General features: G+C 38.0%; 2 protein-coding genes across 2 annotated transcripts; one reads left to right on the top strand and one right to left on the bottom strand.

Annotated features, from left to right (window-relative positions):
• The first annotated feature begins 2,591 nt into the window (after positions 1-2,591).
• On the top strand, positions 2,592-3,873 carry LOC124165645 (NADH dehydrogenase [ubiquinone] 1 alpha subcomplex subunit 8). Its single transcript, XM_046543118.1, has 3 exons — positions 2,592-2,847; positions 3,039-3,214; positions 3,302-3,873. The coding sequence occupies exons 1-3, from the start codon at positions 2,719-2,721 to the stop codon at positions 3,522-3,524; spliced, it is 528 nt and encodes a 175-aa protein (XP_046399074.1). The 5' UTR covers positions 2,592-2,718; the 3' UTR covers positions 3,525-3,873.
• Positions 3,874-7,059: 3,186 nt separating this feature from the next.
• Positions 7,060-24,009, bottom strand: LOC124166130 (guanine nucleotide-binding protein G(f) subunit alpha). The gene is made up of 11 exons (XM_046543787.1): positions 23,884-24,009; positions 23,536-23,804; positions 17,807-17,879; positions 17,519-17,684; positions 17,313-17,410; positions 16,664-16,718; positions 16,439-16,585; positions 14,005-14,135; positions 11,368-11,495; positions 11,165-11,223; positions 7,060-7,808 (listed from the first exon to the last, which is right to left on the bottom strand). The coding sequence occupies exons 2-11, from the start codon at positions 23,651-23,653 to the stop codon at positions 7,602-7,604; spliced, it is 1,182 nt and encodes a 393-aa protein (XP_046399743.1). The 5' UTR covers positions 23,654-23,804; positions 23,884-24,009; the 3' UTR covers positions 7,060-7,601.
• Between the last annotated feature and the right edge of the window lie 104 nt (positions 24,010-24,113).

Genomic DNA, 24,113 nt, shown 5'->3' with positions numbered 1-24,113 from the left:
CAGAAGGCAACAGCCGTTGTTCATTAGATTGGGCCAGGAACCCTCTCCATATGCGACTGAGGTTATATCCATCCTCCCTATTGAAGTTGTTAGGCCTTTTCGCTATCTCAGCGGATTTACTTATAAGACGCAGGTAATATTCTTCCCTCTTTGCCAATACCTTCTTGTCCCAGCAGTAAACCCGATTTTCTGCGTGGGATAAGTGCAGATTAACGCTACACGGGTACAGGAGAAGAAGGGAGAATATTATGCACGTCTTATATGTGAATACCTCGAGATAGCGAAAAGGCCAAACAATTTCAATAGGGAGGATGGATATAACCTCAGCTGCATATGGAGAGGTTTCCAATATAATGACCAACGACTATCGCCTTCCGCGAAAATTCAAATCGAGTCAACAATGGGTCAACGAAACCCATATGAGCTCGGGACGAGAACGGTTTTCCTCCCATTCTCTTGAAAACGCTCCCAGTACGAGGAGTGAAACGTCGAGCAGATAATGTTACCTACGCAGCATTTCCCGAAAGCAACCACCAACATAGGTAGAGTAAATATATACCTTCATCCTGCACAGGGAAACTTATTCACTTACTGACAGCATGGCGTTGTACAGATGGGTTTCTTATAACACTGATAAATAACAGGGAAATATTCCTCTCCTTAAATATGAGGGCACGAAACTGTCTCAACTTCAAATAGACAGCAACATTTGTTTTGTTGGGTTATATAACCCAACAAAAATTGAAGGGAGAAATAAAGTGTGCATAACTAAAGAAAAGAAGGATTTCATCTAGAAGGAGTGTAGAAACATTATGGAGATATAGGAGGTACTCTTTCACCTCTATGCAAAACTGGAAGTTTTCTTCAATATCATGAGTGAACAGAGTGGACTTCGAAAATTAAATGCCTCCTAACTTTAAGTTTTACAAATTGATGCATGCATGACCAACACATTTACAATTGAAAATCAAATACTTAATTAGAAGTCAGCTTCACGGCATCTGTACTCATTTGCACTTATCCCACATAGAAAATTGTATTTACTGCTGGCACAAGAAGGTATTTAATTTTGTGCAAGACAGGGAATTTTATGTGGTCGGAAAGAGTCCCAGACAGCACTATCGCTGGTATACAAATTGTAAATCTCTTGCACTGTTATAAATTGTATTTATGCTTGAAGAACCATTGTATTCCACAACCTCCAAACAAATCAGTTGTAATACGATTGTAATACAGAACAAAAATACAAAAATCCAATTTTTAAAACCATTGCATTTCCTTTGAAAAAAAATAAATACAATCATATTTATATTTTTAATGAAGCACGGTGCCTCTGTTGACGCGAGTTAGATCAGCAAGTCCTTGTGCACACTTAATTTAGTCCAAAGATTTTTACTTCTTTTGAGATTTGACTCGAGACGAATAGGAAGTGCGATTGGTGGCTCCCGGAATCTTACCACCAAAAGGAAATTGGAGAGTGTTACCTCATGAAAGTTTCATATTGATATCTATACATGCACATGTTTTATGCCAAGCTAATTAGATATTAATCAAGATTACCCTGCAATTTAGCAACCGACACTGAAAGGAAAAATTAATAGCAACAATGTTGATTCCAGTCCATAGTTAATTCAGTTGCCCATTAATGGGTGACTGTTAACCATGGCTCTGGAAGCAACACTGATGACTCTTATGTTTGCAACTGCAGTGTAATACAGTTATAATGTACCTATTACAAAATGAATACAATTTGTAATATATTCATAATTCACATTCGAATTACAATCGCAATACAATTGTTTTTGAGGACATTTGACACTGTTTTACATGCTATGTTTCATAAAACCTTTGTGATACGATTGTATTACAAATGTATTACCACAGGAATTAATCTGTTCAGAAGTTGGGCATAAGTATAGTCATTCTAATATAAATGGAACAATGTCTGGTAGTTAACTGCTTCAGCTGTTAAGGCCCTATTTGCACAATAAAAATTATTTAAAAGATACTATATAAGTGAATGGGAAGTGATTGAAAAAAAATTGGCATGAGTGCATTTTAGGGTTTTCACCCCCCATAATTTTAATTCGAATCCTTTCTTCTGTTCCAATAGCCTTTTCCTCTTTCTTTGATAATGTTTTAGATGGATGAATTGATTTTGACTTCAATGTAAGCAATTTTAAAATTGATTCATATTCACTAGTTGTATGTGTTTCTGAAGCCAAATAACAATTTATAGTGCCAGGATATCTTCATTTATCACCGAAAAAATCAATTGAAAATAAGTAGTTCGGGAAAAAACAAAGAGAAAACAAAAGTATAGCCAAGTGATTACGTAAAACATACTTCAGCAAAAGTTTCCTCCTTCTTCAAATGCTGATGAAAGACGTACAGCTGATTCTTCCTGGTGAAATATCTCCATTAAAAACAGCCAGGAAAATAATCAAATTTGCTGAAATACTTTCAAACAGGAAGAAATACGGGCGCCAGGAATCTACTGAAGATTTGAAAATCCAGAAAGACCGCTTCTTATAGTACAATGGCGAACACAGCGCTACAGTTTAAAATATGGCGTAACTACATTTAAACAAACAAATGCAGTTCGAAATTCATTTCCTACAGTAAATTTTCAGCTGCTGGAATTGTGTGTCTTCTGGCTCTCCAGCGGCTGGAAATATACAGAGATTTTTAAGATTTTCTTGACGTTAGATATACAGCATGGTTATAACTACAGATGTAACCTTACCAACAGAGGAGGAGTTAACAGTGACGGAAATTAATGTTGGAGCTCCGTCGTTAAGAGCTGCTTCGTTCCACTTTGGGAAATATTGTGAAGATAAAAACAATGTGTGTATATATTTGTGTTTAATATGTTGTCGCTTTAGATACTAATGTGTAATACTGCTTAATACCTACCAGCGCAGGAAAAGATTACTGTTATACTGTAAACCGCTGCACTGGTAGTGGAATGCCAATCATATTCTAGCTTAAGTTCTATGTGTTTCTCGTCCTTACTGATTCGATGTATTAATTTACAGGAATTTATACTGTGTCGAGATGAACTAAAAGATCCCCGTAAGTGCATCCAAGAAGGAAAAGCGGTCACATGTTGTGCACTGGAATTTTTTCGAAAAGTGAAATCAGCATGTTACAATGAATTTACACAATACGCCACTTGTATTGATAAGTCGAGCTGTAAACAAGAGTTTTCCAAGTGAGAATCCGTTTTCTTTGTCGCTTAAATGCCCGAGTTCCGCCCTGTATGCTTTCTTGTGTCCTACAATTTTGTTTTCATCTGCAGGTGTCGTAAGACCCAAGAAGTTTTTGATAAATGTATGCTGGATAAGTTAAATATCAAACGACCTGACTACGGTTATTTTTGCCGGCCGAAAGTACATGACACGGATCGGCCCAAGCCTGCTTCTGAGCCGGCAGCAGTATACCCTGATGCTACTCCTGAGCTTCCGGAAGACTACCCAAAACCCGGGGCGAAGTATGGTTCTCGTATGCATGTGTTCTACTAGAGTCACATTTGGGAAACAGTCGAACACTAGCTGAATGTTTGGCTTGAGGTATTTCACCAGTTGATGTGTAAATATTCCAACATTGGCGGTGAGCTTTATGATTGATTCTTCCATAAACCACGGAAAGATCTTGAACAAAGTCTCATTCTCAATTACTACGCCAAATTTGGAGTTTTGGGATCGAGTGTTGTATTGCAGTAAAAGGAGTTCATTTAATTTTGTAGTTAATAGTAAGTGTAATGCCTTGGCAACACTTAATATAGAACATTATCCAGTTACTTTTGAAAGCACCAACTACAAATGTTAAATACGTGTAAATAGTTGAAAAATAAATGTTTTTCTGATGTAACGTCTTTCCAAAATATCATTGGACATGCACATGTAGTTATGTATATGTATTTTGAAGAAGTAGCTTATCAATAACTTCATGTATTTTCACGTACGGTCTAACAAGCCATTAAATTACATAATTAAGAAGTCAGGTCAAATTATCAATTATGGTATTAAATGTCCTTCTTAACAACTTCCCTTATAATAGCACTGTAATGGAGCAAAATATCAAGTAGTGATCAAATTACTCACCGCAATTAATTCATTAGTAATCGAAGAATTCGCATAGTTAATAGGAAGAGGATAGGTTTCTAATTTTGATAGTGTCCCAATAATTTTGTAAACAAAAGGATTGAGAAAATAATGACCTTTGTACTGAGTTATTATTCACACATTTGTTTTTCCATTCCTATCCAGAGGAGGGCTCTGTGCATTTGTATCTTTATTTCCATACTACCAAAACCAGTACCATTTTGGGGTATTGTAACAAGCCAACAATAGTCGTTCAAGTACATCCATGCCTTGATATGGACTACCTACCCACGCAGGACTCAAACCTGTGGCTTTAACCTTTTCCCTACTAAAGACGTTCATATACGTGTGGACGTTTCCTGACCCGGAAGACGAAAGCCGCATATTTACATGTGAGATATTCTTGGCCAGGAGAACGAAAGCCGTATATACGTTTTCTAGCTCTCCACCTTTTATGACGGTCGCGGGACGTCTTTGTTTCGGAACCCAACACCGCGGGGTTTAGGATTTACCCTCGGAATCCGGGAGTAGGTACCCTGACCCCTCGTCTTTTATAACCCCTCTTAGCGGTAAGGGACCGCGGTCATTCTATTGTTTATCCAGTCAGTTTTCGAAATAAGTACATATTTGTTCTTTTCTCAGGAAATATAAACTAAAAATTGAATTCTTTATCTTTTGAGCTGAGTTCACAATTTCTAAACGAAATTCTATGATATAAATTAACCCTTTTACTGCCAGCCCATTTCAGGAGGGGTGTGCGAAGACTGCCAAGGCTTTTTTTCCGGAATTAGCAACATTTCAGATTTTTAAAATTTTCAGCCACCTCTTAATTTAATTTGTCTAGATTTTTTTCCCAATTCTTAAGATATATTTACATCTTATAACCGTAGATAGATTATGGGGATTTACATAAATTACAGCCATTGAAAAGGCCACAATCATTTTAAAAAAGTGAAATAATTCAGGCCGATAAATCGGCCCCTGGCAGTTTTCGCTCAACCAGCGAGGGCCGATATAGCGGCCCGGTGGCAGTAAAATGGTTAGCTTATATCTTAAGTTCTGTATAAACATCAACATGGAAATTGTTGCTGCATTCAATGCGTTAATATTGACCTTAGAGCTTCATTTAAAATTTGACAATGCTCAGAAAAGATGAGGAATTCAATTCGAAGTCTGCAATTTACGTGCAAGCAACAATTATCCATGTGCTAAATATATATAAACAATACATAAGTTGACCGCGAACCAATGCTGCAGGTATTGTCGTAAACCCGGAGAGGAGGGAGGACAACTACTCTCGGAGTCCGAGATACTGCGGAGTCCCAGCGGGGAGTGGTTGAAAAAGGTTCCGCGAGACCCTTGTTAACGAATGTCCTCCAAAAATGCTCCTTACCACGAGAAAGAAGAGTCTCTTGGGGCTCAGTACAGCAGTCATGGTAAGACGAAAACTCCGCCGTCTCGAAAGGGATAAGTTGGACAGGCAAGTAGTTTACACAACCGCCAGTGATTCTGACTGCCATATGGGTCATTCCATGCCAAATCATCACAGAAAAGTGGACTTTAGTTAAAGCTCATGAAACTACTCATAAACAAAATTTTAGCCCTCAGCTATACACAAAATTCATACAGCAGGGTTGTAAACATGACTAAAAAAGCAAACTTTTTCCTAGCATGCTCTACAAAAATAAATCATTACTTAGCCAATAATTGTGGTAGAATCTGCCTCTAGGTCTTATTTTAAAGGCTTTTTTTGGCCAGGAAAAGCTGCAGGCTGCTTGTAAATGGTTGTTTTATTTTCTTTTCACTTAATCATTCAATGCATCTCTGCCATGCATAATTCTTCCATGCCGTGAATCATCCATAGGAGTATCATTAACTGAGTTGAGTTCCCAAGTGGTTGTAAGATCCGTCGAATTAGCCAGAAATATATCTGTGCAAATGAGGTTGATTCATATTCGAAGAATGATAACCCCCGAGAGATGAGAATTTTGTAAATCCCAAGGTGAAATCACGGTCGAGCCCTGTCCTTAAACGCTCACAGACACACTGCCTCAGCAAGGCACTGTGCACGAAGGACCCAGAAGGGGCGTTTAGGATTTTGCCACCAAGTAACTACATATTGGTTGTTATCTGAATCTGCTTTGGCCATAGGGAAGCTGCACAAGTTTTTCACACTATTCCTGAAACTCTGTCTAACCATGATGTAGTATCTGGTATCTCTCCATACCCCCCAGACTCTTCCATGTGAACATCCACCCATGATGATATTTAAACTGTGTATTTTTTAAGAATAACATGTTCCTCCTGAAAAACATGCCCAGTCATTTCGAATTCCTAGTGCAAACTCTTCCATATTGTTACCACACCTTCCTTCCCTGAATGTAGGCATTCCTGTCCCCCATCAATACCAGATTTTTCTTACCCAGGATTTCCCTAATTATTTCCTTTAACTGTTTCACCAATCTGGCATGGGTGGTGCTATTGGGAGTAATTGAGAATTACTCCCTGCAGTGCAGGGTTCATAGGCACGTGCTAGCCTTTCCACTGCAACAAGGTTGTAGTGGGAAAAAAAAGTTGCAAATGTTGCTAAAAGGTTTGTGGGAAAAAGAGTTCAAAAGTTTATGTGAGATACCCAATGGTGGCACGTGGCAGGGAATGCATTAATGGAAGAAATAAAATCTGATCAAAACTTTAACTTTTCATTAATAAAGAATATTGCACATACATGCATGCATACTCTTCATCTATTCACACTAATAATTTTGATGCAACCGACATTAATTTTTCAACATCCAGATTTATTATGAATAAATGGGATGATTTTTCCTCCGCACTTTATCGCACCTGCAGGTGACTCCATAAAGTTATGCTACAGGCTAGTTCATGGCCATTCCATGAATAAGGAGTGGTGTGGTCAGGTAGGTTGCTTATATGAATCACATCTGTCAATACGTCATTTTGAATACTTTATATTTTAGCAGAGAAGTCAACCCACCAGCTATAACATCATTTTATTAATACATAGTTCTTATGGTTTTCTACCATCAGTGTGTATAAAAAGAAACATGGATCATATTCTCAGAAAAAGGAAAGACCAAGATTGTCATTGGACTTATCTAATAAGTGTTGCATTGATTTCATATCTAGTCTCCCAAAGAGAAAGGATACCACAACTGTCAATCAGGAGTAAATTGAAAAAAATGATCTTGTTTTACCTTACCATATTTATTTTACAGAGGCATTAGAATACTTCTGAGCTGCACCATATATATCATTCATTAAACTCAGCTTCAAAGATTATTTATTAATATCTCAGCCGATCATCTTTCGTAGACACAATACTGATGTATAAAAGAACATTAAAGGGCTTTAAATGATTTGGCAGTTGATTGAAAAATATTACAATGTAAGTTAGAATGTTGTTCCCTAATTTCCCTCTTTTGTCACAGGCTTTTATGTAGGATAGGCCCTGAATTAATCCTAAGATTTCAAAACTCAATGTATGCCAATATTCTCCAGATTCCACATCATCACCATGCTCTGTACATCCTCAAAAACTGTCTTTATATTGGATGTATCTGTTGCGACAGTGAAATGAGTGTACACCTCCCTTTGAACGTTTCCTTCCTCTGCAGTCACGGTGAACCCAGGGCCCAAGCTCCATTTCCTATCAGTCTGACGGCGTCCTTTTTTTGTCACATCCTACCACAAAAGAAAAATATCAATACATTATCAATCAATTAAAGTTGCACCGTCAAATTTGTAATTACATTTGAGGAACTCAAACCCGGAATCCAGAAATTCGGAACGCTTGAAAATTCCTCTCGTAGTGTTTGGACTTGCCACCTCATGGCACCACTTTCCGAGCATTGTTTTTGGGACAAGTAGGAAGTTAGCACACGCTATGAACATACGCTCACAACCTAGGCAGGGACACACGTAGGGATCTCTAATATCGAACACAAGAGTCTGAATGCATTAATTAATTAATAAAGTATACCATGAAGACCAGAAATCCAGAAACCCTTAGGTCCCAAGCTTTCTGGATTTAAGGTCCTCAACTGTACTTACAATTACAAATTACTCTTTGAAGAAGTAAATATGTAGTAGGATTACTATTATGATTATAATTACATAAAATGACCTGTACCTACATGATGCAATTGCTGTCAATATTTCTTCAAACAGGGAGTGCAGAATTCAAACCAGCATATTAATTATATGTAATTAAATTCCATTGCATAAAATAATGATTGAAGTGTTGGATTTAGGCGCTTTGGACATAAAGAAATATGTTCTACCAAAATTTCACACCTGTAGATGTGGTTACTCAAGCTTGAACTGCCTGAAGATCAAGTAGAAATGGTACACATGGAATTTAAATTTTCACGTTTCTTATTACTAAAATGTGGCAGTGACAACTTTTTAGTACATTAATACTCTAAATTAAAAATTGCTTGAGATATTTTTTCCCGAATGTTAATCTTGTCAAAGATAATGTCAATTTCATTCAAGTTATCATCTAATTAGCAAAGTTGGTAGCTTCCCAATGATACTTACCAGAAGATGACATAAATCGTTTTAGCCATATCAGTGTTTTAATAAAAACTATGTGGAAAAACAAAGTTAAATGTTATTCATCCAAAATCTGATTAGTAAAAAATCATCATGAAGACACTGGTTAAAATCACCGGTTCTCGGTTGCTGTACCTTTTTTGGCACTTAAATTGGCTGAATTATATTATTAATAATTGATAAAGATGATTTGCTAGCCTTGATGTTAATTTTATCTACAGTAAGAACTAATACATTTGGGAGGTGTATTTTGCTAATTAGATAATACATTGAATGAAATTGATGTTGTCATTGATAAACTTGGAGGCAAAAAAACTGTCTTACGCAAGTGTTATTTTGCACTTTTGTGCTGACTCGTTCATGCAGTGCCTATCACTACCCCAAGACTCATGGACTTCAATCATGTCTGCATGTATACAGGGTGTCCCATTTATCTTGACCACCCGAAATAACTTTTTGTTCAGATGCAAATTCAAAAATGTGTCAAGCAAATGTTCATTAGCCATCAGGGGGACATTAATCAGCATGACTGCCTTCCTTGTAGCTATGTTATTTACAAAGGTATGAACAGCCGTATGTCTTTTTTATATGGCACCCTATATTTTTTATTCGGAAATCCATTGCCTCTCCTAAAGATTTATTCAAAAATATAGCACAGTGGACCATTAACATGTTGCGTACGGATGGCGAGAATTCTCGTCATCCGTACTCAAAGTGACTTTTGTGTTATGTTTTGACTTGCTTGAAATTTGTTTGCTGCTAACTCCAGTAAGTGGATGAGTTTCTTATGTTTTCTTAACGTTGTGTTTATGTTAACACGTAGCGTACCGGGGTATTTAAATTCCTAGGAACGCCAATTTTGGGTGGAGGTGTAATTAGGGCGTAATGCCTTTGGTTTAAAGATGGTTAAAAAGTTAATGTTTAGAATACAACTTTACCCAATCAAACGTTATGATGCATCAATTCATTATGAATAACGAACAACAACTGAAAACATACTAACGAAAACGTATTGTACACTTTAAAATTGTTTAGGTTGACATGCCTAAACGACAAGAATCTTCGTCATCCGTCCGGAACGTTCGGGAAAAAAATGACAAGAATTCTCACCATCCGTACGCAACATGTTAATGGTCCACTGTGCTACATTTTTGAATAAGTCTTTAGAAGAGGCAATGGATTTCCGAATAAAAAATATAGGGTGCCATACAGGGTTGATAAAAATCATGATTTTTTTCAAAAAAATCATTTTTGTTGATTTTTTTTATTTAAATTGGATTTTATTGATTTAAATGAGATTTTTATGATTCTCCATTCATCAAAAATTCAGTTATTTGCAATACTAACTATTTGGGCAGCATGTTGGAGAATGATCGTTTGCAGAAACAATAAGAGGCAACATACTCTAAACTTAATACAACATTTAGTCAATCAGGGGAGAGAACTATGGAAATGCCAATGGTATCAAATTAAAAATTACGCCAGCATAATATAAAATTGCCATTGGAAGTATCAAATGTACTGTATTATGTGGTTCTAAAGCATATGAAGTTTACAAAAATTCTGTAATTGCAACTTTGTATGGTGCCTACGCTTAGAAGTTAAATCAGAAAACAATTTTTTTTCAACGGATACACTAGTATTCTAACCAAAGCCATTTTTTTTAATTTTCATGTTACATGCATTCATATGGTATCATTTCTATTTAAGAGCCACCATTGTGCTGATAACTGTCAATTCATTGTATTAATTAAGAAATAAAAATCAAAATTATACACTTACAGCTTCCTTTTCTTGACTCTTTAAAAATCAAACATATAGATCACATTATGATTTAAATCACCTGATTTAAAAAAATAAAAATCAAGTGATTTAAATCATGATTTAAATCAAAGTGATTTAAATCAATCAACCCTGGTGCCATTTAAAAAAGACATACCGCTGTTCATATCTTTGTAAATAAGAAATCTCCAAGGAAGGCAGTCATGCTGAATAATGTCCCCCTGACAGCTAATGTACATTTGCTTGACACATTTTTGAATTTACATCTGGACAAAAAGTTATTTCGGGTGGTCAAGATAAATGGGACACCCTGTATATATAGTACACAATTATGTGTGTATACATACAAAATTCAAGTCCTTCTTGTGACATTCAATGGAGGATTCTAAACCACTCCCAAAATCTGGTCCAAATCTTTTTAATGCCAGAGATTGGCCCAAAATTAGGTCTGAAATATAAGTTGAAACTTAATATAATGACTGGAGTTCACAGCAATAGTGCGGACCCAGACAAAAGATTCTGGAACATATGGCTCAGAGAAAGCAAAGGCTTGCTGGGGGAACCAATCAGAGAAAATTGGTGTGGTCCATTCATTGTAACAGACAATTCCCACGTAAATTTGTGTGGTTTTCTCTGAATTTTTTGGCATCATTCAAAATTTCCACTGACATGGATTGAAAACAGTGAAGAGTGAAACTTACAATAAATAAGTCTCTGATGAAGTATTTAGTCTTGACGTATTCATTTTCGGGATTTCCAGCTGAAAAGAAAATTATCACAATTTTAAGACCACAGAGAAAAATAAAAGGCCTAGAGACAGTTTCCACATTTGTCTCATTTTTCAAATTCAAGCACAAATTATATCTAGTGAATCATGGCTACAGCAAATTTGAGCAGTTCTTACCTCTGATCTGTAAAATGTATTTCCTATATTCTGGAAAGTATTTAGCTATACTTTTCCCACTATTAACTTTTTCCTCAAGAACATCTTGCTTATTTAAAAATATAATAAATCCTGAGTCAATGAGAAATCTGAAACAGCACAAAAGTCACAATCATGGGATGGTAATTTTTATTGGATGGATAAAAAACCAAATCTTTAAAATCCAACAGCAAAGGCAGGTGAACGCAATTAATTTTTTCATTATCACTTCCACAGTATGCTCCAGTTTTCTGGAGATGGGTCACTTGAAAAATAAAAAATATTCTAGGTTTTAACCATTCTTACTTTAAGGGTTACTTAATTCCATCATGAAGTGTTACGAAAGAGAACAGATATTATTGAAAAAGTTGAAATGGAGTTGAATTCCAAGACAGTTATGTGAAACATGCTTGGTTAAAGCAGAAGCGTAAATGGGTTTGATCCTGGGCATAGGGGTCTAAGATCAGTGTATCTGTTATGTTACGTAATTTTAAAGATAAGAGGCCTTTGAAGAACTTCTCTCCAAATGCAGTTGAGCTCCTCCAATGGTGTGGCACCATTGGGAACACTTACCGCCCAAAAACTATTCTGATTGGCTGCCGAGTGGGGGCACACTATGACTAGGGTGTGAGTGAGGCATCACACCCCTACGTTGGCTTTGAGAGACCACCTGATATACAGGGTGGGATCAAAAAGAAGCAAGAATGAATCAATTTAAATTTTTTATCAAACTAATCGGTGAAAATCCTTAGTATGCCTAGAAATAGCACCCTTGTGCTACAACTCAATGCGTAAAAAGCGATTTCCACAGTGCGTAGGCCTTCTGGAACTCCCTTTCCAGGATCCCCTTCAGAGATGCTGACACGTCCCCTTGGACGTCTTCTATGCAGCTGTTTCGGTTTCCCTCAAAGTCTCGCTTGAGCCCTTGAGCTTGGGGGTGAGGCAACATGGTAACCCTGTGCTTGGCCAGAAACTCCCTCCCCAGTAGCAAGGTGTAGCACGGCTCGTTGCCATGGTGAAGCTTCCAACAATTGCCGATTGGTACTGCACACAGAGGACATGTGTCAAGCATGCCCACGTAAGAACTTGCATTCACAGTCCGTCCAGAGGTTGCGAACTCCCTGTGAACCACACCACACCTTTAATTAGACCACATTTTCATCAATCCTTGAAGTTGTCTGGCAACTGGCATGCTGGCCATCTTCAAGGAGCTCCCTCCCCTTCCAGAACAGCTCATGCCACTGTTAACAATTTTGAGCAGCACATGGCAGCATCTCCAAAGGCATGCTGAATCATTCCGAGGGTGTTTGTCACAGTTTTCCAGAGCTTGATGCAGAATTTAATGGCGTAGAGCTGCTCAAGATTTTTCTCCATCTTGGATCGCAACTGCACTCTTTCACTGAGGTTCACGGAAATCTGTGTGCTTACTCTCCCCTTGGCTGCAGGTGACTGGAACAAAATATCAGACTCTTCGGAAGGCTCCTCACTACATATCATGACCAGGTGGTCCAGCCCTTCTCCATTTGCACTGCAGAAATTCAGTCCTACTACTTTTTAATCCTACCCCGTAGTTTCTATCATGGTAGACGATTATTTACCTTACTGAGTCGCGCTGCCATTTATAAAACACAATATATGATGATGCAGGCTTGGAAGGCCTCGTATTTTGTGACGATTACAATATTAATATCTGAGTAAATGCAAGGAGGATGACATTGGAGTTTGAACGCCTTAAACTTAATCATAAATAACAGCTCGAGTCTCATACATAGGAAACATCGAGATGAATTATTCTCAAGGTTACCAACCAGGTCATGTCTCCTACTGCTGACGTTTCAATGCCTAACTTTGCCATTGTTCTCAGGGCACGATGCAACGTTGGATATTCAGAATTGAATCATTTTATATTACTCAAGTAGTTGCGCCTTTAAACACAGAATAAAATGGCACCCCAATAAGGCCTAGTTGATCAAACATTAATGGTGAGCAGAAAGCAGTAGCCACACTTTCTATCTTGAAAGGTCGAAGCTCTAATGTGACACCATTAAAAATCATCAGGAATCCAATAGAAACAGGATTATGATAATATATTAAATGTAATGACTGAGAGCTGATTACCAGAGGTGCTTCCACACAGACACCCTCAATCATAGCTTCAGCTCATACTTTTTTTAAGAATTAAAATAGCCCATTTAGCCACCCAACCATCGAGATAAGACAGTGATTGAAGCATGCTCATAGTTTACCATGGTAAAATACACATGGTTAATCACAGATGTGACGGAGGAATGAAACTACTAAAAACTATGAAGTTAGAAAGTCAGACACGTAGTAACAATAGCTGTCATTATTAGCTATCTAAACAATTTAAATCATTGAATACAGGGGCGGATCCAGGATTTTTTTCTGGGAGGGGCACAAGCAAGGCCTAATCCAGGATTTTGTTCTGGGTGGGGCACAACGATACCTCGTAATACAAAACGAACGCAATCATAATGGGACCGTATTAAAAATCTTGCATATTTTTGAGGGTCTGGGGGGGGGCACGTGCCCCCGTGCCCCCCCCCCCCCCCCCCCTGGATCCGCCTATGATTGAATACAAAATTAAGCATTACTAACCTGCTATTCCAGACATCATCAAAGAGGCTGACAGCCTCCTCCAATCTGTTTTTAGTAGTGTCTTCTCTCAGTGTTTGATCATAGCTGCTGCAAGCCACAATGAAAAGAACTGCTTCAATCCCCTCAAAAACCTTGATGAATAGTTCCAGGATTTACTTTAGACAACTTGACAGAATTGTTTGAAAAATAAATGCCATCAAAATCAATTATCATGGTGCTATGTAATTTCGAGTTGGGATCACCTGCAGCCTAAAGGGTGCATTTGTTTTTTTAATTATAAAGGTGTAAAAGTTCTTTCAGTGGTAGACAGATTGTGTTTGTAGGCTTTTCTGTAATTTGAGGGTGTTATATCCCACTGTTCGTTATTTCACCTCTCCCAAGGAATGTTATCATTATTGTATTCCTAAGGATCGATGGAGAGAAAATGAATTTTGAGAATTTCTTATTCTTCTCCTCTCCATTTAAAGCCTTCGTCTTTATTACAGACATGGGAATATAGAGCCCGAACACATTTCACAAACACTGCCCCATTTATAAATTTCTTCACAGTTACATAATAGGGTGGTTTCCTATTATTTTTTTATTGCCTAAATCGAAAGATTATTACTCCTGGAGTACGTATTTCACGCATTTAGATTTTTAAATGACGATATCTATTTTTTGCGATTTAATGAAAATGGAAAATTTTCAAGCGCCCGAATACGCGACGGGTAAGTATGAATGCCGGGAAATCTCTCCGTGTGACGTATTTCTCGATCCCGCTGCCGCCCTGTGGGGTGACCTTGAGGGAGGCTTGAGCGCTGATACGACGCAGGCTGCTAGCGGGTAGCTGAGTACCCTGCTAGCTGGTAGCGCTTGGCTTAAATAAGGATTATTAATACCTTATCAAACGAAGAAAACTTTGCGACCTTAGCCAGTTTTAATAGGTGATTATTAAGACATGATTCCCTGAGCTCTGCGCCTCATGCATGCATTGGTAATCTCAGACAATGTATAACTCCTATCTACTCATATAGAAACTAGGTCCCTGTGACGTCACGTGGAGTGGTATTGCGTGGGCGCCAATCTAGCCTTTTTCAAATGAGGATAAAATTGACCATTACCATTCGTCTAAACCGGTATTTCTAAAACGAAATAATTTGTATATTATGAATACACAAATGGTGGGTAATGAATCGCAATCAATGTCTTTCATTTTCTTTGATGAAGGAAACTACCCTATTGAGGACACAAAGTAATGAAAGACTTAATTCTGCTGGCTCAACTTTGTGTAATTTTATCATGATGATGGGAGTGGTTATGTAGTGCCAAAGTAAACCCTTGGGCAGCAGAAGTTTTATGATTTTAGCCACCAGCCAGTGTCAGAGAGAAGCAAGAAATATTTCTCCTCTCTAGCCTGGCTAAGTGTCTCGGAGGGAGTGAACCTTCTCACACAGAAAATAAACATCTATTAGGTATCTACGGATAGATAAATAGTTATCTAATAGACATCTATCGTAGATATCTGTTAGATATATATAATTGTCAAAACAGCAGCATGTCTAACTGATATCTACAGTAGATGTCTATTAGATAACTACTTATCTATATGTAGATATCTATTAGATGTTTATACTTTATCTAATAGATAAATTTATAGTCCAGGGTGACCCTTCCTTCTTTCTTACCAAGGATGGACTTACATTTTTGGGCACTTGTTGTTGGCACTTTTAAGTGTGTAGTGGAAACAAAAGAATCCAAAATGGCCAGTACAATAAGAAATTCCAGGATACACCCTCTGCCGCGAGGGCAGGCCCTGGAGAATTAAGCCCCTTAGCAATAGTGAGGAAAAGTGCCCAAGTGCAAGATATTCGGGTAGCAATAAAAATTTTGGGAAACTCCTGCAGGTAGTCGAGTAATGGTCAAACGTTTAAAAATGTTTTTCACGCAGATTGCGTGCAAAACGTATAAAAACATTCCTACCATCCAAGGGTTAAAATTGTTTTTCCACTCCTATGTTGCACCATGACCCACCACCACTGCCTCATTCTCCATTTTTATTCTTTGCACTCGCACTACGTACTCCTCTTCATCAACACAATCCCACACTAAATCACCTGACTGAAGGCCATTCAGCCAAGCTCCCTGTTTCATTGAGCCCTCCCACCCCTCTTGAACTCCCATAAATGTGACAAATGCTCCCAAAATATTTGGAGATGTACCATTGAGAAATACACCGTAAGTGCCAAAACCAGTTGGGTCATGAGTTGTTATTACTCCCATCATCCATGAATGTCTTCCGCTGCTGAAGAACTGTGTGAACAGCAGTATTCCATTGGTCAAAGGTTTATATTCCAATGTCTCTATTAAACAGAGTACAGTCACTAAACCTACTGGCGCCCCAAATAAAATCTTAATATGTAGGTACATTCATTCTTCCAGAACCCGAACATACCTGAATCCACTTTTTGCGCTGGCCTCTCTGTCCACCAACATCAAACATCCAAATTTCTTGAATTCCTCCTTGAAATTTTTTAGGGACGTCCACATTGAATGATATTTTTTGGATTGTGGTGGTTGTATGGCGACTTTGAAGAATATCCTAACATGAGAATTAAAATATACACAATAATCAAAAATTAAAAAGATCTTATTCTGAGATTATACAAACCATGGTTACCTGGTCAGATGGGATGTAATCATCTTTTTGTACAACTCTCAATTTATCCAAAAAGCTGAAAAGGAAAATAGCACTGGGAATAACCAAATTCCAAAAGTAAGATATTAGATGAACCTCATAGAAAATACATATTGTATTACTTAGGATACTAATATTAAATTTCATTATGTATGATTTAATGTTTTCACGGTGAACAGAATTAATAAACGTTTCTTGGGTTTCCTCAGGAAAGAAAGCGTAAGGCACTCTTACAATTTCTTACCCCCACGGTAACCCGAGAAAAGTTTATTTATTAGTATATTTTAGCTTATCCCTTTGACTGTGAGAACGTAAATTGGATCTTATCTGTTCAGAATGATTGGATCTTTGATACCACTTCCTAATAAGGTGTTAACTCTTTTATGCATAAAAGTTTCAGATCATACCAGATTTAAAATTTATTCAAGTCTGATTTAAAAGTTATATAAAAAAAAATTAGCTGATTTATATCTTCAACAGGTCTGACCTAAAATCAGATCAGGATTTAAATCAGCTCATTTCGTGGTCTGAATTTTAAATCAGGATAAATCACAAGTGATAAAAAAATTGAGGGTATGGTATTTTTGGTTTACACTGTACGAAGAAGGCACTTAGCATTAAAGGTACTCACTACTTAGCAGAGTCAATAAGTTGGAATTCATTTGAACGGAGGTAGCATTCCTGGACTCCCCTATCCTTCCACAGAGTAGCCACCCAATCGAAATATTCCTGCAGAATAAGAGAAATATTTTTCAAGGACTCCACTAGAATTAAAATTAAGGATCAATCCGCAAATAAAAACACTTTCAAATTCAGCATTTGTTGCTTCTCTCCTACCTTTGTAAAGGATAATGGCTTTGCGTCAAGAATATATTTCACCCCTTCTAGATTATCTACCGACTCCAATGATACAGGTGGTTGTAGCATTGGCATGTTTTCACACAGGCACGTGATGGCTTCATGAATGTTTGAGAGAACCTCATTCTTTTTTTCACGCCTTTCACTGCCAAAATCATGTGTAAAAAAATATTTTTAAATATCATGCAAATAATAACCAGCTTCGTACGTACACAAAAGTATGTACTGAGCATGTGTAAGTGAATAATAAGTTATTTGGCATCTTGCCTCTCAGTAAAGCCATCCATATGTAATATCTTCATCTGCTTAATAACTGTGGTTTTCCCAGCTTCTCCAGAGCCTGCAAAATGCATCAGACAACTGTTAATACTGGTAGTGAAGGTTGCTTTGGTGCTCCACCTCGTAATCTCCTCCATGCCTGACGACGTTTCGGGCTACGAGTTGTACTCCATCATGAGGGCTGAATATCGTGGCTTTGAAAGTGGTCGCCTTATATACCGGTGCCGGTGTCTCAGGTTCCCTCTGATTGATCCTTGGTTTTCCTCGGACTCAATCTTCATGGGACAGGTTTCCAGTTGTTGCTCAGGGAGTAACCGCCATTTCTACTGATAATGTTTTCCGATAGCCGGATTGCTATGGCCTCCTTAGTAAGTCTTTCCCAATACATATTTCTTCTCTCTGGATATGACCTTCACATCTTCCCAATGGATAGATTGGTTTTCATTAAGGCTTTGTTCGGCCACCGCAAATTTTTCAGGTTGACACTGATGTTCTTTTATTCTTCGCGGTATATATGGGGACCACTTTCCACGCCAGGATACTCAGCCCTGACGATAGAGTGCGACTCCTACCCCGAAACGTCAACAGTCATCGAGGAGATTAGCGAGTGGGACACCCAAGCAACCTTCACCACCAGCACACACCGGAAAAGCATCAGATCTTTTTCACAGCGAGTACCTATCCATGTAACGTGATTTTCCCTTCATCTGTGTGCAATCTGAAATGCCTTTTTCACAATAACTAAACTTGGCTTATAATGGCCTAGATCAATTACTAAAGTAGGTATTCTAACTACCACAGCTCACTCAGCACGTCACTCATTAAATCAATTTTAGAGGTCTTTTTATAGCTTTTGGGAATATGGATAGGCTATGCTATTTCTATTGCATTTGCTTAAGATTAAGGAGAGCTTTTCTCAGCCAATGGTCACACTTAGTTTGGAGGCATCCTCTTCCTTTGCAGTTTTTTTCTCTAGAGGGCAAGGAAGCATATGGTATCACACACAAGCTATTCAAATAAGAACAGAATGATCTACAAGAGATGAAGATGCCTCAATAGCTGAAGTGGTGGAGTGTTTGGTATGAGTTTAAGGGATCCAAATTCAAATCCCAGTCAAGATCAATCATTTCTCCCACAGGGAATTTTTGCACATTCCTAGAAACATATTTTATGGATAACAACATTGAGAGGTACTTTTATACCACATGACAAAGGACTCCTACTGTCATTATAAGCTAAGCCAGTCAATGAAGTCGGCAGTCTAGCCGCATTCCATTGACCGCTTCCATGCCATAAGATTGCACCGAACAAAACTGCTCTGCCATTTGATTGATTTCTGGGATAGAATCACCAATGAGGCCATAGAAATACATCAAGCCAGCAACTACTTCAACAGAGACTACGGGCTAAATCTGAGCAAAGCATTGAATACCATTTTAGATATAGCAGAAGATCATACAGCTGGCTGTTTTAATCATAACTGACCTCACCCATCCATGACGGTAAATAAGCCTGCCACCTCAACACTTGCCATCAATCATCCCTGAGGACAAAAGTAAAGCATTCATTCAAAATGTCGGCAGAAATGGAGAGCCTAGCCCAGTTGCAGGCCCAAGAAACATTCATCACAGTAGTTCACCGGGAAAGCACTTAAATCCTTCCTTGGTTTAAGTTTTATTTTCCCAACAGGTTTCCCAATGCAGAGCAATATCTTCAAGCAACGTGTCATCCTCTAGATCTCATCATCTCTGCTCTTCACCTTAATATCTGTTAAAAATGCCATTCCTAAAGGGCATATCCAGGGGGGGGGGGAGATTTGGGTGTAGTAAGCCCTACTCCAGGTGATTAACACTTTGGGTGCCATGGACGTACATAATATTACGTCCTGCTAATCCTTCCGAGGATTGCCATGGACGTAATATTACGTCTTTCCATTTACTTGGCTTTGTATGCGTGAAGCCGTAATGTTTTGCCCGTGGTACTTTTCCAGTTTACTGCTTAGGGGTTTTGTTTTTTTAAAAAGCAACTGCTCGATGGAAAAAGAGTTCACTTTATGTCTTGAGGACGAAAAGTCCTCTGTAGCTACCGGCATCCTCATCTTGGGCCACTAAGTGTGAAAATTCTTTAGGCCTATGGACCATTCGTTGAGGGTGCATTGACCCTTTTTTGTCATCGAGGATTTATAATGCTTTGCTTGGAACAATGCTTTTTTATGATTTCAAAGCTTTAAATAGTTCAAATTGAGCGTATTAAAAAAATTATCATGCATGTTATGGCGATACATCATATGTTGCAACTTTTTTATTTTTCAAAAACTGTAGGTTTTCATTGTTAAATTATATATTTAAAAATTAGCAATAAATGTTATTCAACTCATTCATAAAGAAGAGCAAAGTCCATTTTCATTGAAATGCACATCGATATAAATATATTTTTGATGCTAATGATTTAAAAAATGTACGAATATAGTAAAAATGGCTGGATTTTTCAGTAGGGCTTTAAATTTAGCAGCCGGCACTCAAAGTGTTAAAAAGGATGAACATGACATAATTTTTTTTTATTTGATTCAAAATGTGCGCTTACCAAGCAAGTCTCAAGGTAAGGAGCACCACAAAAATGTCATTTTAAAATGTATATACATTTTTTCAAAATTCCCAGACCAGGACCACAACCCTCTCACTATGTAAATGCTACATCAACTGCTATTGCCATTAACTTCTGCTACAATCCCCCAGCCAACATTTGCTTTCCATACAACATATCTCCACGCAGGGGCGAAGCTAGGAATAAAGGCTGGGGGGTTTAGGTGCAACTAATACCTGGGTGTGTTGGGATATGGAATACCCACCAGGATAAGCGGTAGGTGCGAGATCAATAAATTGTGGAATTTTAAGATAAATGGTTCAAAATGGTAATTTTTACGGCTTTCTGAGGGATATATTATTAGTCATCACACTATTCTATTAGTAATATTAATCCAATTAAGTAAAATGAATTAAACTTAAAAATTTCTCTGAGCTCTGGGAGGGGGTTTATCCCCCACAACCCCCCACCCCTTCGCTGCACCAGTGTCTCCATGACCCTTGCTCTTGCCCAAAAATAGCCAAATAAATTCCTTCCCTGTACACAAGTACCAACTGGAATATATCCAGCCTTCAGAGGTCAACATTGACCTGGGGCAGTTTACGGATGCTGTTTTTGGTGGGAAGGTTTCATTACATGGCTCTTGGCGGTATGCAACACCTCTTATCGATAGTGTGTCTGAGGTCTGATATGCGTTGGCAAGTGACTTTTCGATATTCATCAATTATTTTAAAACATTGTTTGTAGGCTGGTTAAATAAAAGCTTTCAGCGGCAAGCCATCTTAAAGATTACCATTTTTTTAATTTTTCATAAAGTTACAGGGGAGAGGCCCACCCCACCTAAATCCACCAATGAAGCTGACAATTCTGATAGTCGGATAGTTGTAGCCCTATTGCCCAATCAAAGCCTGACCATCAGATTCAATATGTATCATCCAAATACCAACCGTATTCTCTTGGCATTGTAATGTCTGGAGCATTGTCAGCCAACAGGGTCGCTCACCAACCTCTTATATCATCGATTTATGGTGGAATTTGAGAAATAAAGAGACAATAATTTTGTTTTGTCAGGGTCCATTAACAACTTTCCATTGTCAATTATCCTAAATTTCCTGTCAGAAGTTTTTTAATTTCCCTGACTTTATCGATACCTCCACCGCAAAAACACTCAACAATAGCCCTCCGAATCAAATCCGCTCATCTAGTAGCCCAACAATACGAATCCGCTCAGCTGGCAGTACATACTCTGGAACATAAACGCTCATCTCCTATTATCCAAGCATGGAGGTGAGCATTTATGCTCCAGACACTGCCAGCTGAGCGGATTGGTATTGTTGGGCTACTAGATGAGTGGATTTGATGCGGTGGGCGATTGTTGAGCATTTTTGCAGTGGAGGTATCGTTATGTCAGTGTGAAAGCAGTCACATTTAGGGGCTTTATGGACAAAGGCACCAAATTAAATGTAAAGTGAAATAAAGTCTAGTAGCAGTATCAAAGTCAAGTAACAGTTGTAAAAATAATGTCAAGAGGTGCTGAGTTGGTACCACCCATTGCTACCCAGCTAGGACGGCATCAAAATGCCGAATTGCAGCTCAAAAGCAGCAAAGTTCCATCCATTTGACTATGATTTTCATCCTTCTGCTGTGCCTCTGGGGTTTTTCCCCAGACCGTAATTTAATGACCAAATGTCCATGTCATTTTAAATGACTTCCAGTTTCAATTTTTATATCATTGACTGGCATGAACCCTGGTTGTCTGATTTGTTGCTCTGATCTTGAGCTGATCGCCACAAAAATTGATGGCCCAAATCTTTTCCAAGCAAAGCGGATGACATCACAAACTCATGCTAAGCAGGTAACGACCTCCTTTCCCCAACTCCTCAGCCTTGTGTGTTTCCTTGTTTTTTTGCTCTCTTGCGAGCAACTACCTCCCTTAATCAAAGGTTTTCATTGAATGAGTAAATGAACCAGAACTCTTAACACTGCCGTCAACTCATGAAAATTGGTGGCCAACTTTTGCATTCTCTTAATTTAAATTTATGTGAGGATGGATTAGAGGGGAAGATTTTTTTCTCACCAAGACTTACTTATATTTCCCTCCTATCTCCGGAATTCATTGAATGGATTTCAATTTCAAGTCTTAGAGAGAGACCCCATTGGTGATCTGACTCGATTCACTAAACCCATTTACCCAAGTTAATTGTCAAGGAATCTTTATCACACTGAGCAATCATACTGGAACCAAAGCTTCAAACCAACTCTTTGTCAATTGACAATGAGCTAGAGTGAAACATGATTGCTTTATGTCATTATCATGCTTCACATTTGTTCATGTTTATTATGTTATCATTTGTGTATGTTTTATCCTTACTGCTAATGGGTGTCAATACTGAACATATTTTGGGTGCATCTTCTGGATGTATATCTTCATTGGATAATTTTATTTTAAATTCTTCTGCTCAGCCTCTTTATCAAAATAATAGCCATTCAACCTCATTTGTATAGTCAATCAGGTACATGAGTGTAAAAAATTCACACCAGTTCAAAGAAAAACTAGATTGACCTAATAATGCATGTTATTTTAAGGGCGTACCCAGGATCAAACGAGGGGGGGGGGGGGGCAAGCCATGGTTGTTCAAGTTGTAGGTCAGATTTAATTGGAGAGCCATCTTAAAGATAACCATTTGAACAGTCCCATTGGAATCAGCAGCATGGAAAATGTGAATGAAATCAACATTATAAGGAAACTGTAATAGCTCTTCATTAGTTTTAAAAATTATTTGCTTGAAAAAATATTATTTTCCTTAAAGACATATGCGATTTTTGCTTCTAGGGGGGGGGGCAGCTGCCCCCTCCTGCCCCTCGCTGGGTACGCCCATTATTATTCAATGTGGCAAACAAAATTGTAGTGCTCAAATAATATTAACTATAATAGTGTGAACCATGATTATCCCTGAATACTGACTCTCTTGCTACCAATAAATTATCTGCCATCCCACAAATTTCGTGGGGTTAAGAGACATTTTGATTAAATGCACTGAAGTAACACAATACTCTACATATAGACAGACATAGATATTGAAGGACAAACATTTTTTGACCATGTCATTCCATAAAAAAGTGAATGAACTTACCCAAAAGTAATATTTTAATAGCATGCTTGTAGGATTTGTTCCACAAGGCAATCTTTTTCTCAAGCTCTTTGCTGGCCCTCCTTGCCGGATCTTCCGGCATAAAGCAATCGAGCTTCATGGCAATGCAAATGTCACTCACATTCTACACAAATCATTGCCTGGTCTCTAAAGCTGTTAATTCAAATCTTCATAGCAAACCAATTCACTCATAGATTCTTCAGAGTCGTATCAATCAATTTCATAAAGGTTTATAATATGTACAGCACAGACTATAATAAAACAGATTCTAAAAAATCTAATACGAATAAAAGGAAAAATCACGGCTGCAGAAAAGCTTACGTCACCCACAAAAAATTAATTTTCTCCTCAAACAAGCCAATTAAAATGCTTGCCATTAACTGATAAGAAGTTGACGATAACATCAAAGTAGGGAAACGGGTAGAAGAATAAGGAAGTTTGAAGGAATGAAAGCATCTGGCTCAGTGGGAGGAGGGAAATCAATGATAAGATATCGACTCCTTATCAATTCACTGACTGAAGGTAAACAATTCCACCCACCAAAGCCAGCTGTGATGCAA

This window comes from Ischnura elegans, chromosome 9, assembly GCF_921293095.1.
Source record: "Ischnura elegans chromosome 9, ioIscEleg1.1, whole genome shotgun sequence".
Classification (NCBI taxonomy): Eukaryota; Metazoa; Arthropoda; class Insecta; order Odonata; family Coenagrionidae; genus Ischnura; species Ischnura elegans.
Note: the sequence above shows the minus strand (reverse complement) of the source record. Positions and strands in the feature narration are given on the sequence as shown.